The 24,119-nt window shown below is 38.4% G+C and overlaps 1 protein-coding gene across 2 annotated transcripts in view; it reads left to right on the top strand.

Moving 5' to 3' along the window:
- The window catches only part of SLC38A3 (solute carrier family 38 member 3), a 1,194,467-nt gene that overhangs the window by 408,998 nt on the left and 761,350 nt on the right, over positions 1–24,119 (top strand). For both annotated transcript variants that reach the window (XM_044078187.1, XM_044078188.1), the window contains one exon: positions 22,235–22,350. In XM_044078187.1, coding sequence (XP_043934122.1) covers positions 22,235–22,350 — 116 coding nt within the window. The remainder of the gene's footprint in view (positions 1–22,234; positions 22,351–24,119) is intronic.

Consider the following 24,119-nt stretch of genomic DNA (forward strand, 5'->3'; position numbering starts at 1 on the left):
TACTAAAGGTGAAATAAAAATAGAAATAAAGACACAAACTGTACAAAACATATGGATATATACATGAAAAGAGCAGAAAATATAGATATCCCTAATTTCATTAAAGTCCAAAAGTTTCCTGGATCCATTAAAACACAAAATTATGATGCAGTATAAATATATATATAAATAAACTGAATCAGGCATCTATAATCAACAAATAAATGATACTTATAGATATTAGTATAGAAAACACATATATAAATAAAAACTATTACAAATATATAGACTGTGTAATTATAAAACTAGTCAGAAAAAAGAGAATAGTAATAATAAATGTAAATATATGTATAAAATGTAAAAAATATATATAAATATATAATGTGATGTATAAAATATATAGTATATACAACAAAATAGACATAGACTTTTATCATAATCTATACTACCATCACGCTATGAGGATCGTCCATGTACATATGTCTCATGGAATGTACAATGAAATGTATAAGATCCTGTAGGGAAATATAAAACCTCCTGGTCAACTGACAGTTCTTAGAAGTGATATTCATTAATAGAGCATTAGTGCTTGCAAGTGATAAATAGAGCTTAAGAAATTAAAATTATTTTATCCGACGATGGTTAAGGTAGAAGTAAATGAAGTTAGTTCTTAAGACTGGGACTTCTTCAAAAACAGCAGTTATTAATGTTAAACAATTTTTTCGGGGGGAGGCCCACCTCAAATCCAAAGCAGGGTGCTGCAAATTCAACCCAGTCTACATAATCATTCTTATAGTAAGATTATATACATTTCAAAAAAGAGAGTGGTTCTTTTCTTAGCAAAACATAAATGTAGAATATGAAGTGTGCAGATTTCACTTTGAAGTCAGCAGAAAAATGTAAATTTTACACTCCTCTCTGAAGATACTTGATCATGACAGCTTTCAAAAGGCATAACAACTTTTGTAATGCAGCTTTTAAAATGATGTGATTATATCTCAAGCTGCAGCAAGCATGATAACACCAGCAGAACAGCTTCAGAAATGTTGTACCAGCTTTAAAAGTGGTAACACACTTCATACTCTCATACCAGTAAAACAAACATGGCAGCACTTCTGTGACTTTTAGCTTTAGATGTCAGCACCATGTTCAACAATGATAAAGCCCTTATTATGGCCTTGGTGACCTTGGTTTGAGTAATGGATTGGGCATCTGTGGTGCTGACATGGGAGGATGGGATTGACATTTCATCTTGGGGGTGCAGCACACGATCTTGTACACCTTAAGTTAGATCTGTTGTGAAAGCTGGAGACACATGACGGGATGGCAGATACAATATTATATTTGCAAAAAAAAGGAAACAATTTATTATGGGCATTGGCTGAGTAGCCACAGAGGTGGTATTGTAAGTTAGTATGCTCCACTATATGTCCAAGTTCAGATATCACAAGTATGTTTGTGTGTGTGTGTGTGTGTGTGTGTGTGTGTGTGTGTGTGTGTGTGTGTGTGTGTGTGTGTGTGTGTGTGCACGCGTGCATGCATGGGAGGGTTGGCAAAGTTCGGGATAACACAAAAACATTATTAGCAGCAGTATGGTGTCACACTTGGATCTTCAATCACCTAACTGGCCACAGGCTTGGGTCAGAGTTAGCATGAGGAGGCTAATATGGCTACAGTAGACCTGGTGAATGAGGAGAGGACTGCTAGGGGCATAGATAGTTATGTGAACAAAAAGTGTCTAATTGCTTTAAAAGTTGTATAACACTTCATACTGCTACACATGTTTTCCCTGTAACTAGTAGTAGATCAGGACAGATGAAGCAACATGTACAACAAAGAATTATAATCAATTTTCTCTAATAGCATTGGCTTGTTATATGTTCTCAACGTGATTATCTTGAACACACAGGTTAGTTGTTACTGGAAACCTGATCACAATGTCAGTGTTGTTTAGCTTACAGTGGGTATGCACAACATTTATAGAAGTCAAATACATTTTATAGTATAGTCAACCTCATTCATTTCAGCTGTAACAAGGAAAAATACATCACTTCCTGCATGATTGAATGTTTTTAAACTACATACACTCACTTTGTCAACAACATTTAATACAACTAATGGGGTAACCTGCCTTTAAATATAGATATAAATATAGATATAGATATAAATATGCACATGAATGCAGGCTTAGAGTTAGCATGTTTAACAATAAGATATAGTAAAATACTAAGGAAAATACTGTTTAAATTATCACTAATAAAACAAAATAAAACTAGATAGTTCAAGACAATATAGATAATTTAGTAGAATACAAGCTCTCCTGTAAAAAAATAGAATAAGTTGACATACGCTGGTAATGCATATGTACTGTCAACGTAAAAGATCTATATTTAAGGACAGGGGCTATTACAACTCTCGTTTAGTCCTGGAATATTGAAGGCATCAAGCTTAAGTTGCCATTCCAGTTCTAAAATCTCTAATAACAGAGAGGTAGGACCACCCCTGATAGATCTATGCATACAATCAATGCCCATGAAGGCAAAGTTGTGCCCAGGATTAGATTCTACATGTTTGGCAAGGGCATTCTCACATTTGTTATTCCTAATAGCATAGCTGTGTTGGTATATGCGCTCCCTAAATTTCCTATCAGTTTTTCCGACATAAAATGCCGGACAACATACACAGAGAGCTACATATATGATAGATTTAGTTTCACAGTTGATTTTACAGTTAATCTCATATTTTTTGTATCCTATGTTAAAGGAATTCTCTGTGCGCACCACATGACACCAGTTACATGTGCCACAACTGAAACAACCTTTGGTTCTCTGTAATGTTTGACTAGAGTGATTCCTTTGCAATAATGTTGTTACCTCTTCTGTATGTGAACCTCGGTTTAACACCGAGTTTCTCCGCCAAAAAGGAATTATTAGTAATGAAATATCAATTCTTATCTATGATTCCCGAAATTTCTTTAGAGTTCAAGTTGAAAACCGTTGAGAAGGACAAATTGTACTCACATTTAGTCTTGTCAGAACTGTCTTCAGTACAAGGCTCTGTGAACAACTGCTCACTAGAGTTACTGTTGTTGACAAGCGGCGTGATTATTTTTTTGACAATTAATGGTCTGAAAACACCGCTTAATCTTTTGTTTGTGACTTCTACAATTAGTTCTTCTATAATAAGTGGAGGATATCCCCTATTAATAAAGAACTCAGTTAATACTCCACATTCACTTTCAAAATCTTTGAGTTCACTACACATTCTAACTGCCCTGACTAGCTGTCCCTTAATGATTGCTTTTTTTAATTTAAAAGGGTGGGCACTTGTGTAGTGTAAAAATGAGTTAACATACGACTCCTTACGAAAAATGGACGATATGAACCTAGAATTACTTTGGTCCTTTTTAAGTTTAACGTCCAAATAATCTATCTCGTTAATCTCAAATTTAGAAGTGAATCTAAGAAATGGGGTTGTTTGATTGAAATAGTCAACCAGCAATTGTGCCTCCACTTCATCGCCCCTAAAAAGAATGAAAATATCATCCAAGAACCTGATATAGTACCCAATTCTCTCTTTCCAAATTGGATGTTTGAGAACAAATTCTTTCTCCCAATATGCCATGAACATATTGGCTACGATGGCCCCACAAGGGGAACCCATCGCTATACCCCGCTTCTGGATGTAATATTCCTTTCCAAAGATGAAAAAATTGGAGGACAGAACTATGTCTAACAGTTCTGTGATATTATTAATCTCATCCCTTGGGGCTTTGAATTCCATCAGCAACAATTCTAACCATTCTATGGCCTCTTGGTGTGGTATTGAAGTGTATAAGTCGACGACGTCGACTGTAAGGAAGTTGAAGGAACTATCAAAACCAATGTTGTTAATATTGGCAAGAAAGCTCCAGGAATCTTTGCAAATGCTTGGAACCAATTCCAAATACTTGGACAGCAAAAAGTCAATATATTTTGCTGACGGGTAAGAAATGGAGGACCTCCCATCAACTAATGCCCTCATAGGGGGATCAGCCAAGTTCTCATGTACCTTGGGTATACCGAACATCACAGGCATCCTAGGCTGAGAGATATTGATATATTCATAAGTATCAAGGTCTATTCTCCCTTCTATGAATAAATCTCTATAATAGCCCTTAATCCTGTTGATGCTGGTATTCATTTCGTTGAGGGAGGAAGTGTTATAAGCAGGGGTGTCAAGAACTAATGTCATTTTTTCATTATAAAGACTGTTCTCAAATACTACCAACCCCCCTCCTTTGTCGGGTTTCATAACCCTAACAGAAAACTCCTTTAGTTGATTCAGGGCCTGTAGTTGTTCTCTAGAAATGTTGAACTTGTTTTTCATGGCACCTTTGGCTTTTTCAAGGTGTCTAATATCCAGTTCACAAGCATTTTCAAAAATGCGTAACCCCACATGTAGAGGAGGATTAAAGGTGCTTGGCATTTTTAGACCAATAGTTCCCTCTGTTTGTTATTTCCCTTTCATATAAAATTTTTTTTTGTTTTTAGAAATCTATTTTAGTATAGATTTTTTAACTTGGCAGTAATATGTTTTGTTGCATATTGCGTGTGTTTGCTGTTTTATTTAAAAGGCTAGTTGTCATGTTGTTGACAAAGTGAGTGTTGTTTTATACACATTTAAACATGCAGGAAGTGATGCATTTTTCCTTGTTACAGCTGATTAGAATGAGGTTGACTATACTATAAAATGTATTTGGCGCCTTTTTACTGTGTTTTTTGCCTCTGATGAAGCTACTTTGGTGTTGTAGCGAAAACGCTGTTTGTTTTACTGCTGTAATAAAATTGCACCCCTGCTTATAACACTTCCTCCCTCAACGAAATGAATACCAGCATCAACAGGATTAAGGGCTATTATAGAGATTTATTCATAGAAGGGAGAATAGACCTTGATACTTATGAATATATCAATATCTCTCAGCCTAGGACGCCTGTGATGTTCGGTATACCCAAGGTACATAAGAACTTGGCTGATCCCCCTATGAGGGCATTAGTTGATGGGAGGTCCTCCATTTCTTACCCGTCAGCAAAATATATTGACTTTTTGCTGTCCAAGTATTTGGAATTGGTTCCAAGCATTTGCAAAGATTCCTGGAGCTTTCTTGCCATTATTAACAACATTGGTTTTGATAGTTCCTTCAACTTCCTTACAGTCGACGTCGTCGACTTATACACTTCAATACCACACCAAGAGGCCATAGAATGGTTAGAATTGTTGCTGATGGAATTCAAAGCCCCAAGGGATGAGATTAATAATATCATAGAATTGTTAGACATAGTTCTGTCCTCCAATTTTTTCATCTTTGGAAAGGAATATTACATCCAGAAGCGGGGTATAGCTTGAGCCTCAAGCTCAATGCCAAAAAGTGCATTGTTATCCCCTTTCATAAAATCTCTGTACCCATGAGCTACCACATAGGCGGCAGTCTTCTTAACACCGAATGTGTGATAAGAGAGCTTGGGACCCAAGTGGACATTGGTCTCTCCTTTGATAATCACATTGCCACAGTAGTCAGGAAATCCTTCTACATGGCACACCTCATCACAAAAGGGTTCTCATCCAGGAAAAAAGAGGTCATTGTTCCCCTCTACTCGACACTCATTAGACCCATTATAGAGTACAATGCCCCTTTTGGAATGTACCTGACAAGACATCTGCAGCAGCTGGAAAGGCCACAGAAGTACCTCACAAAGAGAATTACTGGCCTCAAACAGATGCCCTACACTGATCGTCTCAAAAAACTCCAGCTTTACTATGTAGCATATCGCCTACTCCGAGGTGATCTCTGCCTAACATATAAAGCTATGTCAAACCCAGAGCTGTTGAACATGCTACACCTAAAGAAATCCCAATCCCTTTAGGCTACATGCTCTAGGGACCTAAACCTTGTCACCACAATAAACAGGACTTGCAGGAGGGATAGATTCCTGTCCCAGAGACTTCCCATACTCTGAAACAAGCTGCTCATCTATGTCAAGCAAAGTTCCTCATTAACACTCTTCAAGAAAAATCTTCATGAGTGGATGGGAAATAGGAAATACACCCCTGGGATCACTTCTGTGGCTCTACTCGACAGGTGCACAGGAAATTACCTTTCTTGGGTTGGCGTAAGCCATGGAACATTGTTGGCTAGTCTTACTTAGGCCCTTGGGCCGATAGCCTAGCCCATAAGGCAAAACAACGTACCCAACACACTAGTCATAGGTGACTCTATAATCAGGAATACTGATGTCCCACTCACCAGGCTAAACAAGGAGAAGGTCGTTGTCAGCTGCCTGTCGGGTGCCAGGATCTGCCACATAACCCACGCACTCAGGTCACTCCACAACAAGTACAGATATGACGCTGTGATTGTCCATGTTGGTGTGAATGACCTGAGATGTACCTCCCTGGACTACATGAAAAGAGACATGGAAGAACTCTCCGATCTTGTAGCCCAGGCAGGTATGACCCTAGCCCTGAGTAGCATCCTGCCATCACCCAGAATGATACCGCAGTACAAGGACAAAATGATTGACTTCAACAATTGGCTAAGCTTCTGGTGTCATTTTAAGGGGATCCAGTATCTGTCTGCCTGGGACGACATGGTCAACAGACCATGATGCTTTGCAAGAGATGGCCTGCACCTGTCACCCCTGGGATTCCGGATACTGGCAAAGGTTCTTGCCGCCCCTATAGTGCCTTTTTTAGGAAAGGTTCAAATGACAAATTCACCACCATAACAGGAACAGGCAAGCAAAACCTGAGGGTAATGCTACTCAATGCTAGAAGTCTAAATCTCAAAATGCACTCACTCAAGGCACTCCTTAAAATGGAGAAAATTGATGTCTGTGCAGTGACTGAGACCTGGTTTAAGGCTTCATAGAGCACCCTGCATTAGCAGACTATAACTCATACCACACTTTTTAGCCATCTAACCTGGACCAGAACACCAAAGGTGGAGTTGTGTCCATATTAATTAATGATATCCACACCTCCAGGCTAGTTGCTCAGCATAATGAAGCTGAGGTTATCCAAGTGCAACTAACTCTGGGCAAAACTGCAATTCAAATTGTAGCTTGCTACAGATCCCCCACCATGCCCCAGGATTCCTACTCCTCTTTTCTTGATATACTGGAAAATATTAGGGTTCAACCAAACACCCTAATATTGGGCGATTTCAACTACCCCACCATTAACTAGGAAAACTACTCATGTACCAATGCCTTCACTCAGCGCTTTCTGGAATTCATAAATTTCAATGCCCTGGATCAACTTATCCACACCCCCACCAGGGGCTACAATATCCTAGACCAAGTCATTACCAACATGAGTGACTGGTGATCCACACCTGAAGCCATCTCCTCGTGGGTCAGATCCAACCATAAGCTAATCACCTTAGATATCCACATCCCGCCCCCACCCCCCATTAAGGAAACCATGGTAAAAAATTTCTCCCAAGCCAACTTCATGCTTCTTAAGACAGAAGTGGTGAACTTCATGACAACCATGCAGATGGACAATACAGTTACGACTGCTGAATCCTGCACAAATGCACTCTATAAGCACTTACACAAGTGCATGGATCGTGCTATCCCAAACAGAACCAAGACGCTATCCTCCAGAAAAAGGAAGTCAATCTGGTGGTCCCCTGCCATAAACAAACTCTACAACAGAAGGAAGAAATTGTTGCAAAAGAGAGTAAAATCCCATGAGTGGAGGAGCTCCCTGGTCAGCCTCAGCAAGAAGCTGAGATCCCTTATATGATCCTCCAAAGCTAGCTATGAAAACAAGATTGCCACTGATTCTAAGGACAACCACAAAGCATTCGATAGCTATGTCAAGAATCTCAGTGGCAACACCCAGATCTGCTCTGAGTTATAGCACAATGGCACAAAAATTACAGAACCAACTGATATTGCCAACATCCTGGCAGATAGGTTCAGTGCTAATTTTACCTCCCTCTCACCCCCTAAAGGGCCCATATCTATACAGGATGAATGCAGAGTCCCTGTAATCCCAACTTCAGAGGTAAAAGCAGCACTCTCTAAAGCCAAAAACACAACATCCATGGGACCGGACAACATCCCAGGCTGTGTTTTACACGAACTTCAGAACAAACAGGCTCCCCACCTAAGCACCATGTTCAGTCATAGCCTCACATCAGGCTTTGTGCCCACTGAATGGTGCACAGCAACAATTATCCCACTCCACAAAGGGGGAGCCACCACTGATCCTGGGAACTATCGCCCTATTAGCCTGATATGCCTGGTCTGCAAGGCCATGGAACGTATCATTGTGGAATTCATAAACAAAGACATTGGTAACCTCCAAACTCTGGACCCAACCCAGTTTGGGTTTGTGAAAGGCTGATCTTGCCTCCTGAACCTGGTTGACTTCTCTGAGGCAGTCACCAATGCCATAGACGAGGGTAAGGTGGTTCACACAGCCTATCTTGACCTCTCTAAGGCTTTCGACACCATCCCCCATTCTGGAATTATAGATAAACTCACTAAACTAGGTATAAATCACTATGTCACAAGATGGGTTGCCAACTGGCTCACTGACAGAACCCACATTGTAAAAGTTGCAGACTCCAAATCTGACTTCAAACAAGTGACAAGTGGTGTATCACAGGGTTCAGTCCTGGGACCTCTCCTGTTTGGTATCTACTTCTCTGAAGTACAGGCTAACACAGAAGGCCTCTGGCTAATGAACCTCACAGATGACTGCAAACTAGGAGCTATAGTCAAGTCCCCAAATGATGTGGACATCCTACAGAAGGGCCTCACTGAGACAGATGCCTGGTGTCAGAGCCATGGCCTCAAACTCAATGCCAAAAAGTGCATTGTTATCCCCTTTCATAAAAACTCTGTGCCCATGAGCTACCACATAGGCGGCAGTCTTCTTAACACCGAATGTGTGATAAGAGAGCTTGGGACCCAAGTGGACATTGGTCTCTCCTTTGATAATCACATTGCCACAGTAGTCAGGAAATCCTTCTACATGGCACACCTCATCACAAAAGGGTTCTCATCCAGGAAAAAAGAGGTCATTGTTCCCCTCTACTCGACACTCATTAGACCCATTATAGAGTACAATGCCCCTTTTGGAATGTACCTCACAAGACATCTGCAGCAGCTGGAAAGGCCACAGAAGTACCTCACAAAGAGAATTACTGGCCTCAAACAGATGCCCTACACTGATCGTCTCAAAAAACTCCAGCTTTACTCTGTAGCATATCGCCTACTCCGAGGTGATCTCTGCCTAACATATAAAGCTATGTCAAACCCAGAGCTGTTGAACATGCTACACCTAAAGAAATCCCAATCCCTCCAGGCTACATGCTCTAGGGACCTAAACCTTGTCACCACAATAAACAGGACTTGCAGGAGGGATAGATTCCTGTCCCAGAGACTTCCCATACTCTGAAACAAGCTGCTCATCTATGTCAAGCAAAGTTCCTCATTAACAAGAAAAATCTTCATGAGTGGATGGAAATAGGAAATACACCCCTGGGATCACTTTTGTGGCTCTATTCGACAGGTGCACAGGAAATTACCTTTCTTGGGTTGGCGTAAGCCATGGAACATTGTTGGCTAGTCTTACTTAGGCCCTTGGGCCGATAGCCTAGTACCTACACTTAGGCCCTTGGGCCGATAGCCTAGCACCTACCTATGAACCTATGAACCTATGTTAAATAAATAATAAGTAAATAAATTGTTAATACAGTTTGATTACTTGTATATAAATGTAAATCTGGCTATGTCACAAGTGATAATTCAATAAAGGTGTTTTAAAAAACAAAAGAAAGGGGGAGGAACCAGAAGGAGATGTTAACGTGCAGCACGACACAAAGTATAAGCAACAGTCTGCACTAGTTTACAATATTTCTAACTATGAGTTAAATCAGTATGAGCCTGCTATTTTAGAGAAAGGTCTATCTTTTATACCTTTACAAAAGGCTAATATTATTGAAGCATTAACCGAGCTATGTTTATTTGCTTGGAATTTGAGTTTGAAGTTACTTTTCTCTTCATGTGTGCATGATTTAAGTAATGAGACCATTAAGAAGCTAGAGTACATTTATGTCTATTCACGCTCTGCACATATTAGCGTTTTTGAATAAATGTGAATTAGATTTCTATCATTCATTTCAATGTAAGAACAATGCTAAGCTTTGTAATTTGAACAGAAATCAGTGTTTAGCTTTCATTTTTTTAATTTCAATAGAAACATTGCAATACCCCAGCAGATAAAAGCGGGATGGTTGTAATTATGGACAGCAGTAAATATAATGGCAGTAGGAGTGAGATGTGAAAAGATTCCTTGACTTATGTGGTTCTGCTGAATAATGATGTCGATTAGATTATTTCAAAAATTAAATTGGTCATTTGTGACTTATATTTGAACTATTGCATTACCTCAGATCTGTTTGATTATTTTTCAGTTATAGATCCTACTTTACCAGCAATATATGGTCTGCCTAAAATTCAAAAAGATTTGTTAAATTCACCTATGTGCCATTTCGTAAGGTATGGATGGTTGACTGAAATGATTTCCATTTATATGGAAAACGTATTAAAGCCATAGTTGGATGCTATTGAGCATGTTGTAGTTGATACTGGTGACTTTATTTGAAAAGTTAATAAATAGTATACATCCAGCATTTGTTCTCCCTTTAGATTTGTTACAATTGGTATTCCTAATGATAAAGGTGTTTCTTCTATTAGAAAAATACTATGTGCTAATTTGAATACTACAAACAGATTTATAAATACCACCTGGCATCCAGAGTTTATGTATAGGAATATATTAAAAGGACAGTTATGCCTTTTTTTAAGATTATCATCTGATGATATAATATTTGATATAGAAGTAGTGGTGATACCTAATGACTTTATGAAATGTGGATATAATTTACAAGAGGTAAATAAGGCACCGCGTGAGGGTAAATATCTTTGTAGTGACAGTGTGTACCCATATTTTAGTTATGATTAATTAATACAGAAAAATAACAAGGCTTTATTTGATACATATCTTTCCTATGTTATGGCTTTTACTAGCAATTATAAATCATGGTAATGTAGGTTCTACAACTAGCAACTGCAAATCAATTATTAATATTGTAAAACACATATCTCAACTCTTCTCTGTGCATCACCAATTCTCACAAACCTTAGGAAATTAGAGTTAGACAAATTAAAATCCTGCTATAACAAAATTTGCTAGTGACACCATCTCTAGGGCACATTGCATTGCACTCAAACCATTGACTTGGCTAGAACTCCCTTAACTAATAACTTATCACCAACTGTGCTCACTACATAAGATCTTGCACCAACCTGAAAAAACACCAGCACTTCAAAACGTATTAACTTCTTACTCTAACAAAGTGTACTTTGCTTGAGTAGCAAATTCCTATTAAATGTTGTCAAAGCTAGCAATAAATCAGGCAACTCCCTTTTCTCGAACTACACAGCTAAATTCTGGAATAGCTTACCATCAGAAATAAGATCTATTACCAGTTTATCTCACTTCAAAATAACTCTTAAGACTCACTTAACCAATACATGGCTATGCTCCTGTACAAATACTGAATAAGAAAATAATTCCAATGCAATGCAATGTCCTAGTTACTCTAAACACTCTTTCTCTAGGTAATACTAGTTCTTCACAGAAATCAGATCACATTTTACCCTTTAACATACTTCTACCCGTTCTTATTACAATCTAAAGACTGTATTCAGACAACAGTAAAACTGTTCTCCTTAAGTTGCAATTATGTTTCAGTATCTATACTCTGCTGCATCTTTACCTACAACAGCTATCAGCCAATGTAGTATGTTGCCATTCGGCTTTTCCCATTTAGGGGTCGCCACAGCAGAACTCCAGTCTGCTAATGATTGGCAGTAGATTTTCACGAACGCCGAGGTGCCAGCTCGATGTTCAACCTTCAACGAAGGCACGCCCATTTACGGATGTCTTTCGAACACCCACCCAACTCCGGGGAGGGCATGCAGACTCCACACAGAAGGCACTCCCCACACTCCAGCTGAGAATCGAACAAGAGAACCTCTTGCTGTGAGGCAACAACGCTACCGCTGCACCACTGCGGATGTATCAGCCAATGTAGTATATCTAGGAAAATTGCTCATTCACTGATTGTTATTAATTATACCTGGTTTACACTGTATAAGTCTCTCTTTTTTCTTGTACTAGACTATGCAACATTGCCATTAAAAAGAAAATTTACATGAATGTATTTTTATCCAATAGTATGTGTTTAACACAAATGTCAAGTCATGTATAAGTAAACCTCGTATTTATAATTATAATCACTGTTACCTGTTAAATGCAAAGCTTTCCTCTCTGGCCTCTGCTGAAAAAAGATTTTTGTCCAGTCAGACTTTCCTGGTAATCAACTGTAAAAAAAATAAAGAAAGAAAAAACTAACTAAATAAAAAGTAATTGGTCAAGTTTAACGATTTCACAAGATATTCTAAAAATTATTGGTCCATCTCCTAGGACAGTGTTTAAAAATAAGCTTAATTTGAAAAGACAGTTATGCTATAGATGGTCAAATCAAATTACTAATATGGTGAAATATATAAATTTGACAATAAGTAAGGGCACATTTCCCTGTATGAAGTGTAACTGTCATCTGTATAGTGATATTACTGATTCTTTTATAAATCCTATAACTCAGCATAAATATGAATTTTTTTCAACATGCTGACTGTGATACTATAAATTTAGTTTGTATTGCTAAATGCACTATTTGCACATCATTTTATGTAATAAAAACTAATATGTTATGGGATAGGATAGCACAACATCTACAGAATATTAAAAACAACTGAATTCTACTAATGTTTTAGCAAAGCATGTTTTATTGATGTGTATAGCTCACTCTTAAAATTTCTGTTTTGCAGCTGGTTATTTGTGGAGCTAGGAAGGGTGATATTATAAATAAAACTGGAGTTTGTTAATATGAATGGATTAGTAAATTAAATGCATTAAATATGCCTGGTATAAATGAGTCTTGTTCTTTAAAATCTGTTCTGAAACTAAGGAGTTTATATCATTGATCATGTGACTAATTTAAAGAATGTGTCCTGGAGCCTTTTAAATACTTGACTAAGCGTGATTTGTATGTGAAATCTTGTATTGTATTAAATTATCTATATTGTCAGACAAAGGGTACGAATGGAGCGATGGAAAGAGAACAAACAAAGGAGTGCAGTAGTGCTAAAACTTTTATTAAATTTTTCATATATTGGTTTGGTTGGTTATGCTGGTTTTTATTGGTTTTTACTGTTCTCTCTGGCATTCTACAGTTTTCATGAAGCAAAACTAACCAATACAAAAAGCGCAGCACCAAAGATAATTTGAAGAGAAATACAGACAAAGGAATCCAGACATGGAAAATTTTGCAATACAAAAAATAAGAAGACAGAGGAAAAATAGAACAGGGGATTAGTAATGGAGAAGATAAAGAAATAGAAATTGAGGTTATGGAGTACCTGCAAAGTGAAGGATTTAGTGTAGAAAATCTAATTCATAAAGTACCACAACATGAGAGAGTAATGGATATCCAAATTATGGGGGAAACAGTAGAACAGGAAGCAATTGGTCAGGTGCCATATGAAGATAATTTGGAGCCTTATACAGGAAACCAGCATAAATGTTCACTTGAAGCTAGACAGCAAGGGAAGGAACAAGAAACTGTGGAAACTCTCATGCCGTCAATGTTGAGGAGTGATAGGCCAGTGAGTTCCTGTATGATAGAACAACGGATGGCACAGGATGAAATTGATGAGCCTGTGTCACAGGAAGACGCTATAGAACCTTCTATAGAATGCCAGCAGGAACTGGAAAACAAAGGATGCACCCTCAGTTTGGGAGAAAATGAGCTACGAGAAGAATTGCTTGATTTAATAGACATGGATGGATATATTAAGATCAATGAAAGAAATAGATTGCAGAAGGTTAATAAAACTCCAAAAGTCAGAAGTCTGATAAAACAAATGAACACAGTAATTAGGACTGTTCATAGAGACCCATGTGATATAATAGAAGTAAACAGGATATATTACTGTGCAGCTAAATTAATAACTGATAAGGTTCTATCACAAGAACACAGGATAGTGAGGGAAAGGAAGGGGAGAAATTGAATTCCACCATGGAAATAACAAATAGAGAAAATTGTAAAGCAATTAAGACAAGAAGTGTCACTGTTAGAAGACTATAGAAGAGGGACTAGATCAACAAAAATACTAAGAAAGATAGATTTTATAGAAGCAATGAGCAATATTAGAACAGATCAAGATACATCATGAGCTATTGCAAACAAATGAAAACTTTCAGCCCAGGCTGAAAGACCTAGAAGATATGAAGATAAATATAAAGAAAAAGTGCAAAATAGGCAATTTATTGATGACCGAAAAGGTTTTATAGAGAATTTGGAAATAAGGTAAAAAGAATTGTAAGATTGCCAAAAAAAGAACAAATAGATACATTTTGGAGAAGTATCTATGAAGATCCTGCGGAACATAACAAAAATAATAAATGGCTAGAAGAAGTAAAAGAAAGAATAAAAAGTTTAAAGGTACAGAATATGAAATAGGATGAATACCATACATTTTGGCCACAGAACCAGGACCAAAATACAAAAGGCGGGGGCGTATCCATATTAATCAAGGATGCCCACACCTCCAGGTTAGTGGCACAGCCCGATTCTTAAGAGATCATCCACATGCAAATAACAATGGGCAAAACTGCAATTCAAATTGTAGCTTGCTACAGATCACCCACCATGTCTCAGGACCCCCATTCCACATTTCTGGAAACACTGGGAAATATAAAGGTCCTACAAAACACCCTGATATTGGGTGATTTAAATTAACCAGACATTAATTGGGAGAACTACTCAAGTACTAAATCCCTTGCCCAACATTTCCTAGAATTTATAAACTCAAATGCCCTGGATCAACTAGTCAACACTCCCACCAGAGGTGACAACATATTGGACCCGGTCATCAGCAACGTGGGCGACTGGTGCTCCACACCAGAGGTCAATCCCTCACTGGTTAGATCTGACCATAAACAAATCACTTTGGATATCCACATTCCGCACCCCCGGACAAGGAAACCACTGTGAAAAACTTTTCAAAAGCAAACTTCATGTTACTTAAGACAGAGGTGGAAAGCTTCAAAGCCCCGATGCTAAAGGATAAAATTGTCCAAGCTGCAAAATCCTTTACTAATCATATCCTTATCCTTTACAGGCACCTACAAGAATGCATGGATCGTGCCATCCCAAGCAAAACCAAAAATCACTCCTCTAAGAAAAGGAAACCAGTCTGGTAGACTCCTGCCATAAACAAGCTATACAATAGAAGGAGGAAACTAGTACAGAAATAGTAAAATCCCAAGAAGGGAAGACATCCCTGATCAGTATCAGCAAGAAACTACAATCCCTCATAAAATCATCCAAGGTGAGTTTCGAAAGAAAAATTGCCAAGGACTCCAAAGATAACCACAGGGCATTCTTTAGCTATGTCAAGAATCTAAGTGGCAATGCTCAGATCTGTTCGGAGTTAGTGCAGAATGGTGCAAAATACACTGAACTGACCAATATTGCCAGCATCCTGGCAGACAAATTCAGTGCAAACTTCACCCCCCTCTCACCTCTAAAAGGGCCCATAATCATACCAGAAGAATGTAGAGCTCCTGAAATCACAGACACTCAGGTTAAAACAGCCCTCTCCAAAGCGAAAAACACAGCATCAATGGGACCAGACAGTGTTCCAGGCTGTGTCCTACACAAGCTCAAAGATGAACTAACTCCTCACATAAACAAACTATTCAAACTCAGCCTCTCCACAGGTTATGTACCCATAGAGTGGCACACAGCAGCAGTTATTCTGCTCCACAAAGGTGGAGCCACAACAGCCCCAGGAACTATCGCCCTATAAGCTTGACTAGCTTGGTCTGCAAGGCTATGGAGCGCATCATCATGGAACTCATTAACAGAGACATTGGAAACCTTGAAACACTGGACCCTACCCAGTTCGGCTTTGTTAAGGGCAGAGCATGCCTCCTAAACCTGGTGGACTTCTTTGAGACAATTTTCAAGGCTATAGATGAGGGAAAGATGGTACACACAGCCTACCTAGACCTCGCAAAGGCCTTTGACACCGTTCCCCATTCTGGTATTATAGATAAGCTCACCAGCCTGAACATAAACACCTATGTCACAAGATGGGTTGCCAAATGGCTCATGGACAGAACCCACATGGTAAGAGTTGTGGGAGCTAGGTCTGACTCTAAACTAGTTACAAGTGGCGTTCCCCAGGGCTCAGTCCTAGGACCCCTCCTGTTCAGCATATACTTCTCAGAGGTACAGGCAAGCACAGGAAGACTATGGCTGATCAAGTTTGCAGACGACTGCAAACTAGGGGTCATAATTGACTCTCCGGCTGACACAGACATCCTCCAAAAGGGCCTCACTGAGATGGACACCTGGTGTCAAAATCATGGCCTCAACCTAAATGCCAAAAAGTGCATAGTTATCCCCTTTGGAAAAAACAAAGTACCACAAACTACCACATAGGTGGTAGTCCCCTAAATATGGAAGAAGTAATAAGGGATCTGGGGACCCAAGTAGATAGTAAACTCTCCTTTGATAATCACATTGCCAAAGTGGTTAGAAATTCCTTCTATGTGGCACACCTTATCACAAAAGGGTTTGCATCCAGATCAAAAGTGGCCATTGTGCCTCTCTACTCATCGCTCATCAGACCCATCAGAGAGTACAACGCCCCATTTGGGATGTATCTTACAAGACACCTGCAACAGCTGGAAAGACCACTGAAATACCTCACCAAGAGGATCACTGTCCTCAAACAGATACCCTATGCAGCTCGACTGAAGAAACTCCAGCTGTACTTGGTTGCATACCGCCTACTCAGAGGTGATCGCTGCCTGACATACAAGGCCATGTCCAACCAAGAACTGATGGACATGCTCCACCAAACAAAAGCTTATCCCCTCGAGCCACATGCTCTAGGGATCTAAACCTCACCACAACAATAAATAGGACGTGCTGGAGGGATAGATTCCTGTCACAGAGACTTCCCATGCTTTGGAACAAGATTCCAATCTACATTAGGCAGAGATCCTCACTAACACTCTTCAAGAGAAACCTTGACGAGTGGATGGGAAACAGAAAGTTTACCCCGGGGATCACTTCAGTGGATCTGCTGGACAGAGGCACAGGGAACTAATCTAAGGGGGCGGCAAAAGCCAACACATTCTGTCTAGGCTTATAAATGCCTTTGGGCAGATAGCCTAGTACCTGCCTATGAACCTATGAACCTAAGTAACAGCTAGAGAGATTGAAACAAAGTTAGGAATAGCCTCTAACTGGAAAACCCCATGCCCAGATGCAGTACCTAACTTCTGGTTAAGAGTATTAACATCTTTGCATGAAGATTTAGCCATGAGTAAAACTTATCTATATGCGCACCCAGAACAGACACCAACTTGACTAACAACAGGAAAAACAATGCTCCTACTTAAGGGTGAACCTGCAAGTTTCCATAAAATTATAGTCCACTAGCTTGCCTTCCAATGACATATAAACTATACATGGGAATTGATGCCGACAGAGTTTATAGTCATTTAGAAGAAAACTCAATTATGGCATTAGAACAAAAGGGCAATAAAAGAAAGTCATATGGAACAAAGGATCATTTTTTGTTAAATAAAATCATGGTGGGGTACTATAAAAAGGGGAAGAATCTAAGTAAGGCATGGATTGACTACAAAAAAGCATTTGATAGTATCCCTTATTCGTGGATAAAAGAATGCTTAAAAATGTATAAGATACGCCCCACACTGATTGATTACATTACAGTGACCATGAAACAGTGGCAGACCACTTTGCAATTAAGCCATGATAAAGGACAAATTGTTATCCCAGGGATAAAAATTCAAAGGGGGATATTCCAGGGTGACTCTCTGTCACTGTTACTATTCTGTCTTGCCCTTAATCCATTAAACTGTTTACTCAACAGCTTAAGCCATGGGTATAATCTGGCTCCTTGAAAACAACAATATAAAGAGTTCTCACCTTCCCTTCATTGATGATTTAAAACTGTATAGCTCATCAGATAAGGAATTGAAAGCTCAGTCAAATCTTTTTCAGATGATATAAAAATGTAATTTAGTTTTGACAAATGTGCAAAAGCAACCTTTAAAGCAGGAAAACTGCAACGCCAGGAAAACATTATTTTGAGACTAGAATGTGATATAAAAGAACTTGAGCAAGAAGGAGTGTATAAATATTTGGAAACTGATGAAGGATCAACAATAAAACATGAACAAATGTGAATAAAACTTAGTAAGGAATACTTCAGAAGACTTAAATTATTCCAGAAAACAGTACTTACATCTAGGAACAAAATCCAAGCTATAAACCAATTTGCTCTTCCTGTCCTAATTTACAGTTTTTAAGTGATTGATTGGCCCCAAAGTATGCTGGATATATTATATATGAAAACAAGAAGGATGCTTCATGCTCACCAAATGATTTATAAAAATCAGTGCATACCAAGATTATATATTCCCCATTCCCAAAGGAGGGATGGGCCTCTTTGAAATTGATTATATGTACAGATCTGCAATTGTGGGACTCCACACATATCTACTGACCTCACAAGACCCAAACATAGTGAATGTTTTGAAACATGAGGAGAATAAATCTAAGATGACTTTTCTGCTTAATCTACCAGAAGCTTATCAGCATCAAGCAGGAATGGAAATCAAACCAGAAGTAGATAAAAATCAGGCAGCAAATGAATGTGTCAAACAAACAAAAGAAAGAATATAAGGTGAAGGATCAGATGAAAAGGCAAGAAATGTAGAAAAAGCATGTAGTTGCAAGTATAGAAAACTTTTGGAAGAACCTCATGTTGATCAGGAACAAACACTGGAATGGTTTAGGAGAGGTGAATTCAAACCAAGAGATGAAAAGTTAATATTGGAGGCCCAAGATAGTGGGCTGTGTACACATTGGTTTATAAAGTCCATTGAACATGTGGGAGAAACAGACAAATGTAGACTTTGTAAAACCAAACTGGAAACAGTTGCACACCTTGTTGCTGGTTGTGACATACCAATGGCAGGACTGTGTACTGAAAGGCATAATAATGTGGCAAGACTGTTGCACTGGGTATTGTGCAAACATTATGGTACTGAAGTGGCCACAAAACACTTGTAAACATGATCTACAAAGCATCACAGAAAATGAAGAAGTCTACATCAGTTGGGATCATCCACTACCAACAGTTTAAAAGATATATGCTAGAAAACCTGATATAGTGGTCCAAGAAAAGAAGACAAGAGTAGCCTTGATCATTGAAGTTGCCACACCCGGTGACTACAGTGTCTTGTGTACAGAGAGATACAAAGTCATAGAATATCAGGGTCTGCAGGCAGAAATGAGAGCAATGGGGAAGAAAGATACCCAAACAGTTCCAATACTTGTAGGAGCAACTGGTCTTATAAAAATAATTTTCAATCGTATTTCGATATGTTACCAATACATGTAACTCCATATGAACTGCAGGAGTCATTACTGGGCACATTGCAGGTCCTGCAAAGAGCACTACTGGCTGAAATCAAAGATTGAAACAAAACTGATTTCACAAACTTTAATTATATTTTGACATAAGAATGGGGTCCAGTCCCGTCATAGTATTAGAAAGCCAAAACACTTGGAGAAATTTAAAAAAAAGTCATGAATTGTCTGTTTTTATTTTGTTTTATATATGTTTAATAGTAAGGGTAGTCTGCTGTACTGTCATAAAGGAAGGACAAGAATGACCTGGCCATGCTTTGTACACCACTATTTACAATGCAGTCCAGTGCACAGCTGATAAAGAATGGGGCAAATTTGTACACTGCTGCTATGAGCCATGTCAATAAATCTTAAGCCAGAATAACAGTGTATTATATCTGTGAATATGGGCCTAGGGCTTTATGTAGTATCTATAGGTTTTTATAAATGGCCTTTCTAAGAGGTGTTTTTTTTTTTTTCTATTGTGCTTTGTTAGTCAGTTTTCAACACTTTTAATGATGGGTTTGTCCATATTGTGCTATTATTTTGTAGTGTAGTAAGGGTTAAATTCTCATTTGTTAATTTATAGGCTATTTTTGCAGTTATTTAAATCTTTTTTTGTGTAGATACTTCAGATCAGGTCTGTTTTGCTGTTATTTTTAAACTGACTTATTGTGCCATTAATTGATTGATTGATTGATTGATTGATTGATTGATTGACTGATTGATTGACTGGTTGTTTTGCATCAGATTTTCACTTGTCAAATATTCATATTAGGGATTTGACTTGCAGTTCAAGTGTATATTTTTCTGTGTGCCATGTGAGTGATTTTCTTTTTCTGTTTAACTGTAAATGGGTTGAGTTACATTGATTGTTTACACTATTAAACATTTTAATGGTGCATCCTTTGGTGATAAATGCTTGATGGAATAGAATAATTGTTGTAAATACAAATATCTACATTTTGTGCCTGATATAGATGATTTTGATCATGTTTGTGATCTTAATCAGCTTATTATGTATTTGAGATACTGATGCCAAGAAATCTACCTGAAAGCAGGGATGGGAAGGTGAATCTTGGCATCCGTATAGAGAATCTTGACATTCATTTGGAGAACACAAAAAGTAGGTTATGATCAGATATCCAATCATAATATCTTGAAGATTGGCAAGCTTAAACTGCTCTATGTACATCCAGTTACAGAAAAAAAATTCCAGGAGTGCAAAGTGCTTTACCGGATTTTAAAGCCTTTGAAAGCTGGTAAAGCACTTACGACCATAAGACAGACTGCAGGAGGAAATTGGAATCAAAGTGTTCCTCTGTAGAACTAATGATTTTCAAAGCTGTTAAGATACTTTGTTCTGCCACACTTATGTCAACAAGCGGTGGCACAGTTACTCATTACCAGCTGGCACTGCTCACTCTTAGTACCTAATGATAGACCACATCTTAAAGTGCTTGGTTGTCCTTAGTAAACTTTTGTTAAACACCAAAGAAATCTTAAGATCAAGTCACTTCCTGGGGACATGCTTAATTTGTATCTCTTTTTTCCAATCTCAGATCATAGTCACGGCACTCCATGTAATACAAAAATAATCACATCTCTGTATCAGTGTACATGGTAAAGAGGTAATCACATCTCTGTATTGGTGTACATGGGAAAGAGGTAATCACATCTCTGTATTGGTGTACATGGTAAAGAGGTAATCACATCTCTGTATCGATGTACATGGTAAAGAGGTAATCACATCTCTGTATCGATGTACATGGTAAAGAGGTAATCACATCTCTGTATCTGTGTACATGGTAAAGAGGTAATCACATCTCTATAACGGTGTACATGGTAAAGAGGTAATCACATCTCTGTATTGGTGTACATGGTAAAGAGGTAATCACATCTCTGTATCGGTGTACATGGTAAAGAGGCAATCACATCTCTGTATTGGTGTACATGGTAAAGAGGTAATCACATCTCTGTATCAGTGTACATGGTAAAGAGGTATATCTAAAGTACACAATCATGCATGAAGTCTCCTGCTTATCTCCATTTACTCAAAATCATTACTACATGACTACTTTTTTATTCAGATTCTTACTACATGGACCAAAGTCCAGATGCTTATTTTAAAGGTTCTTAGTCTAATCATTTAAGTTTTTATTTAAAATACTACAGTGCATGTGCATCATGTTTATGTGGCAGTACTGGCCCCTGTCCATCTCCTTGGTCGACTAAGGACCACCCACTACTTTAACATAAACTGACACATTGAAGTTAGAATATAAGCAGGAACAGGGAGTAAATCAACCTAAAAGAATAAGAAAAGTATACATTTTAATACATAAGTGGTTCTACTCAGTCACCAGACCATTAGAGTACACTGCTACTATGTCACAGTTCACATTGCATTCTGTTAAAATATGGGATACGATCGATGATGTGAAAAGTGATATCATATAAACAGTAGAATGTTACACTGTCAGGATCATTTGAGTATATGCGGTGCAATAAAATAACAATTTATTTCTTTGTAAATGCTCGCTATATTATCATTGCTTCAATACAGAAATGTTTACAGCTTTTTTGTTTCTTCTTTACCTTTCATAGTTTGAAGGCAAGACTTCTTTTGGCATGTCTGTTTTTAACCTAAGCAATGCCATCATGGGCAGTGGAATTTTGGGACTTTCTTATGCCATGGCCAACACTGGCATAGTACTATTCCTGTAAGTATGATGTAGGATAAACAATTTAGCAGTATAAGTTTTACAAAATGAAATAATGTAAATTATATTTAAAAATGTAATATTCCTTGCAGAAATTTGCCCTTAACCCTTACCTTGTGGTAATGCTGCTTGGAACTTCTGGTTTCAGTGATGGCCAGAGTAACGTGTGAGATGTTAAAAGGTTAATGAGCAGATTTTTTACATGATATTTTTCAATGCCCTGCTTATCAATTTAACTTTAGCTAGTCAACCCAAAACTATGAAAATTAAAAATAGTTCCGCTGTGGCGACCCCGAACTGGGAAAAGCCGAAAGATACACACACACACACACACACACACACACACACACACACACACACACACACACACACACACACACACACACACACACATACACACACACACACACACAATATTCCATACCCAAGATTATAACAACATAAACTACACTATAAACCTACTCCTCTGTAGGGACATCCTGGCTCCCCTTCTCCTCCCCCCACACACCCTACAACTCTTCCTCCACTTCTGCCTCTCCTCATCAAACACACCCCCCTCTCACCTCACCTCTTCTCCCAAAAATCTATCTGCTTACTAAACATCCAAAGACTTGTTAACAAAATCACTGAGCTCATACCTCCCCCCACAATCTAACCCTATTTGAAACCTGGCTAAAACCCTATATTACCAACAATGAAATACTACCACCTGACTATAACATTTACCGCTCCGATAGAGTCCCAAAAAAGGGGGGTGGTATTGCCATCCTCTACTCCGACAAGCTTAATCTATCTCCTGTAACCATCCCAATTCGCAGTTTCCACCCAGTTGAACTAATCATCCTGAATTGCCACCTCAACTCACACAAGAAATTTACTATCACCTCCATATATACCCCCCCAAGGAATAACATTCCAAACCTCGAACACATCCTATCCTGGTTGTCCCACAATATAACTTATGAAACTCTCATCCTTGGAGATGTCGATATTGACTGGTCTAAATTGACAACTGACTCTCCAAAAATCAGTATCAACTTACATGGATTCCACCAACTTGTCTCATCCCCCACCCGTATTCATAAAACCTCATCTTCTAATCCTATAATTGATTGGATCCTCACTCACTCCCCTAACCTCCACCACAGCCTCAGTACCATCCCCAACACATTAAGTGATCATCTTTCTACCTCCATCCAAAGATATTCTACCCAACTTCCCAAATCACACTCTTAAAGAAACTGACATAAACTCACTAATTTTGATGCAAATAGATTTAACTCCATACTATCTAGCACTAACTGCCTCTCAGTGAAGCTACTCTAAAATTTAAGCACCTGTTCCTAGATACTCTCATCTCCCTCGCCCCTACCAGAAGAATTAGAATCAAAACCAATTATGCTCCCTGGCTGTCTAAGGAAACCTGATCCCTTATACATAAAAGAGATAATGCTTGGAAAGCCTGGGAAAAAAACAGAGTACCAGCCTTGTCCCAAAACTACAAAGAACTCAGAAGCCTTGCCAAAAAAACATATCAACAATGGTAAGAACTCCTAGTATAACTCTCCCCAAATCAACTGTAAATCCAACCCACATAAATTCTGGTCCACCCTTAACAAAATTCAATTATCTGGTTGTCTTTCCACTCCCTCCCCTTTCCCAAATAAATCTCCTCTAGAAACTGGTACCTTTTTCAATAATTTCTTCATTTGTACTGTCCAAAAACTGACTCACACTAACCACAACACAAATCTCTCTAATACTCCTTC

The sequence above is a fragment of the Protopterus annectens genome, chromosome 7.part0 (assembly GCF_019279795.1).
Source record: "Protopterus annectens isolate FY-2018-M chromosome 7.part0, PAN1.0, whole genome shotgun sequence".
Lineage (NCBI taxonomy): Eukaryota > Metazoa > Chordata > Ceratodontiformes > Protopteridae > Protopterus > Protopterus annectens.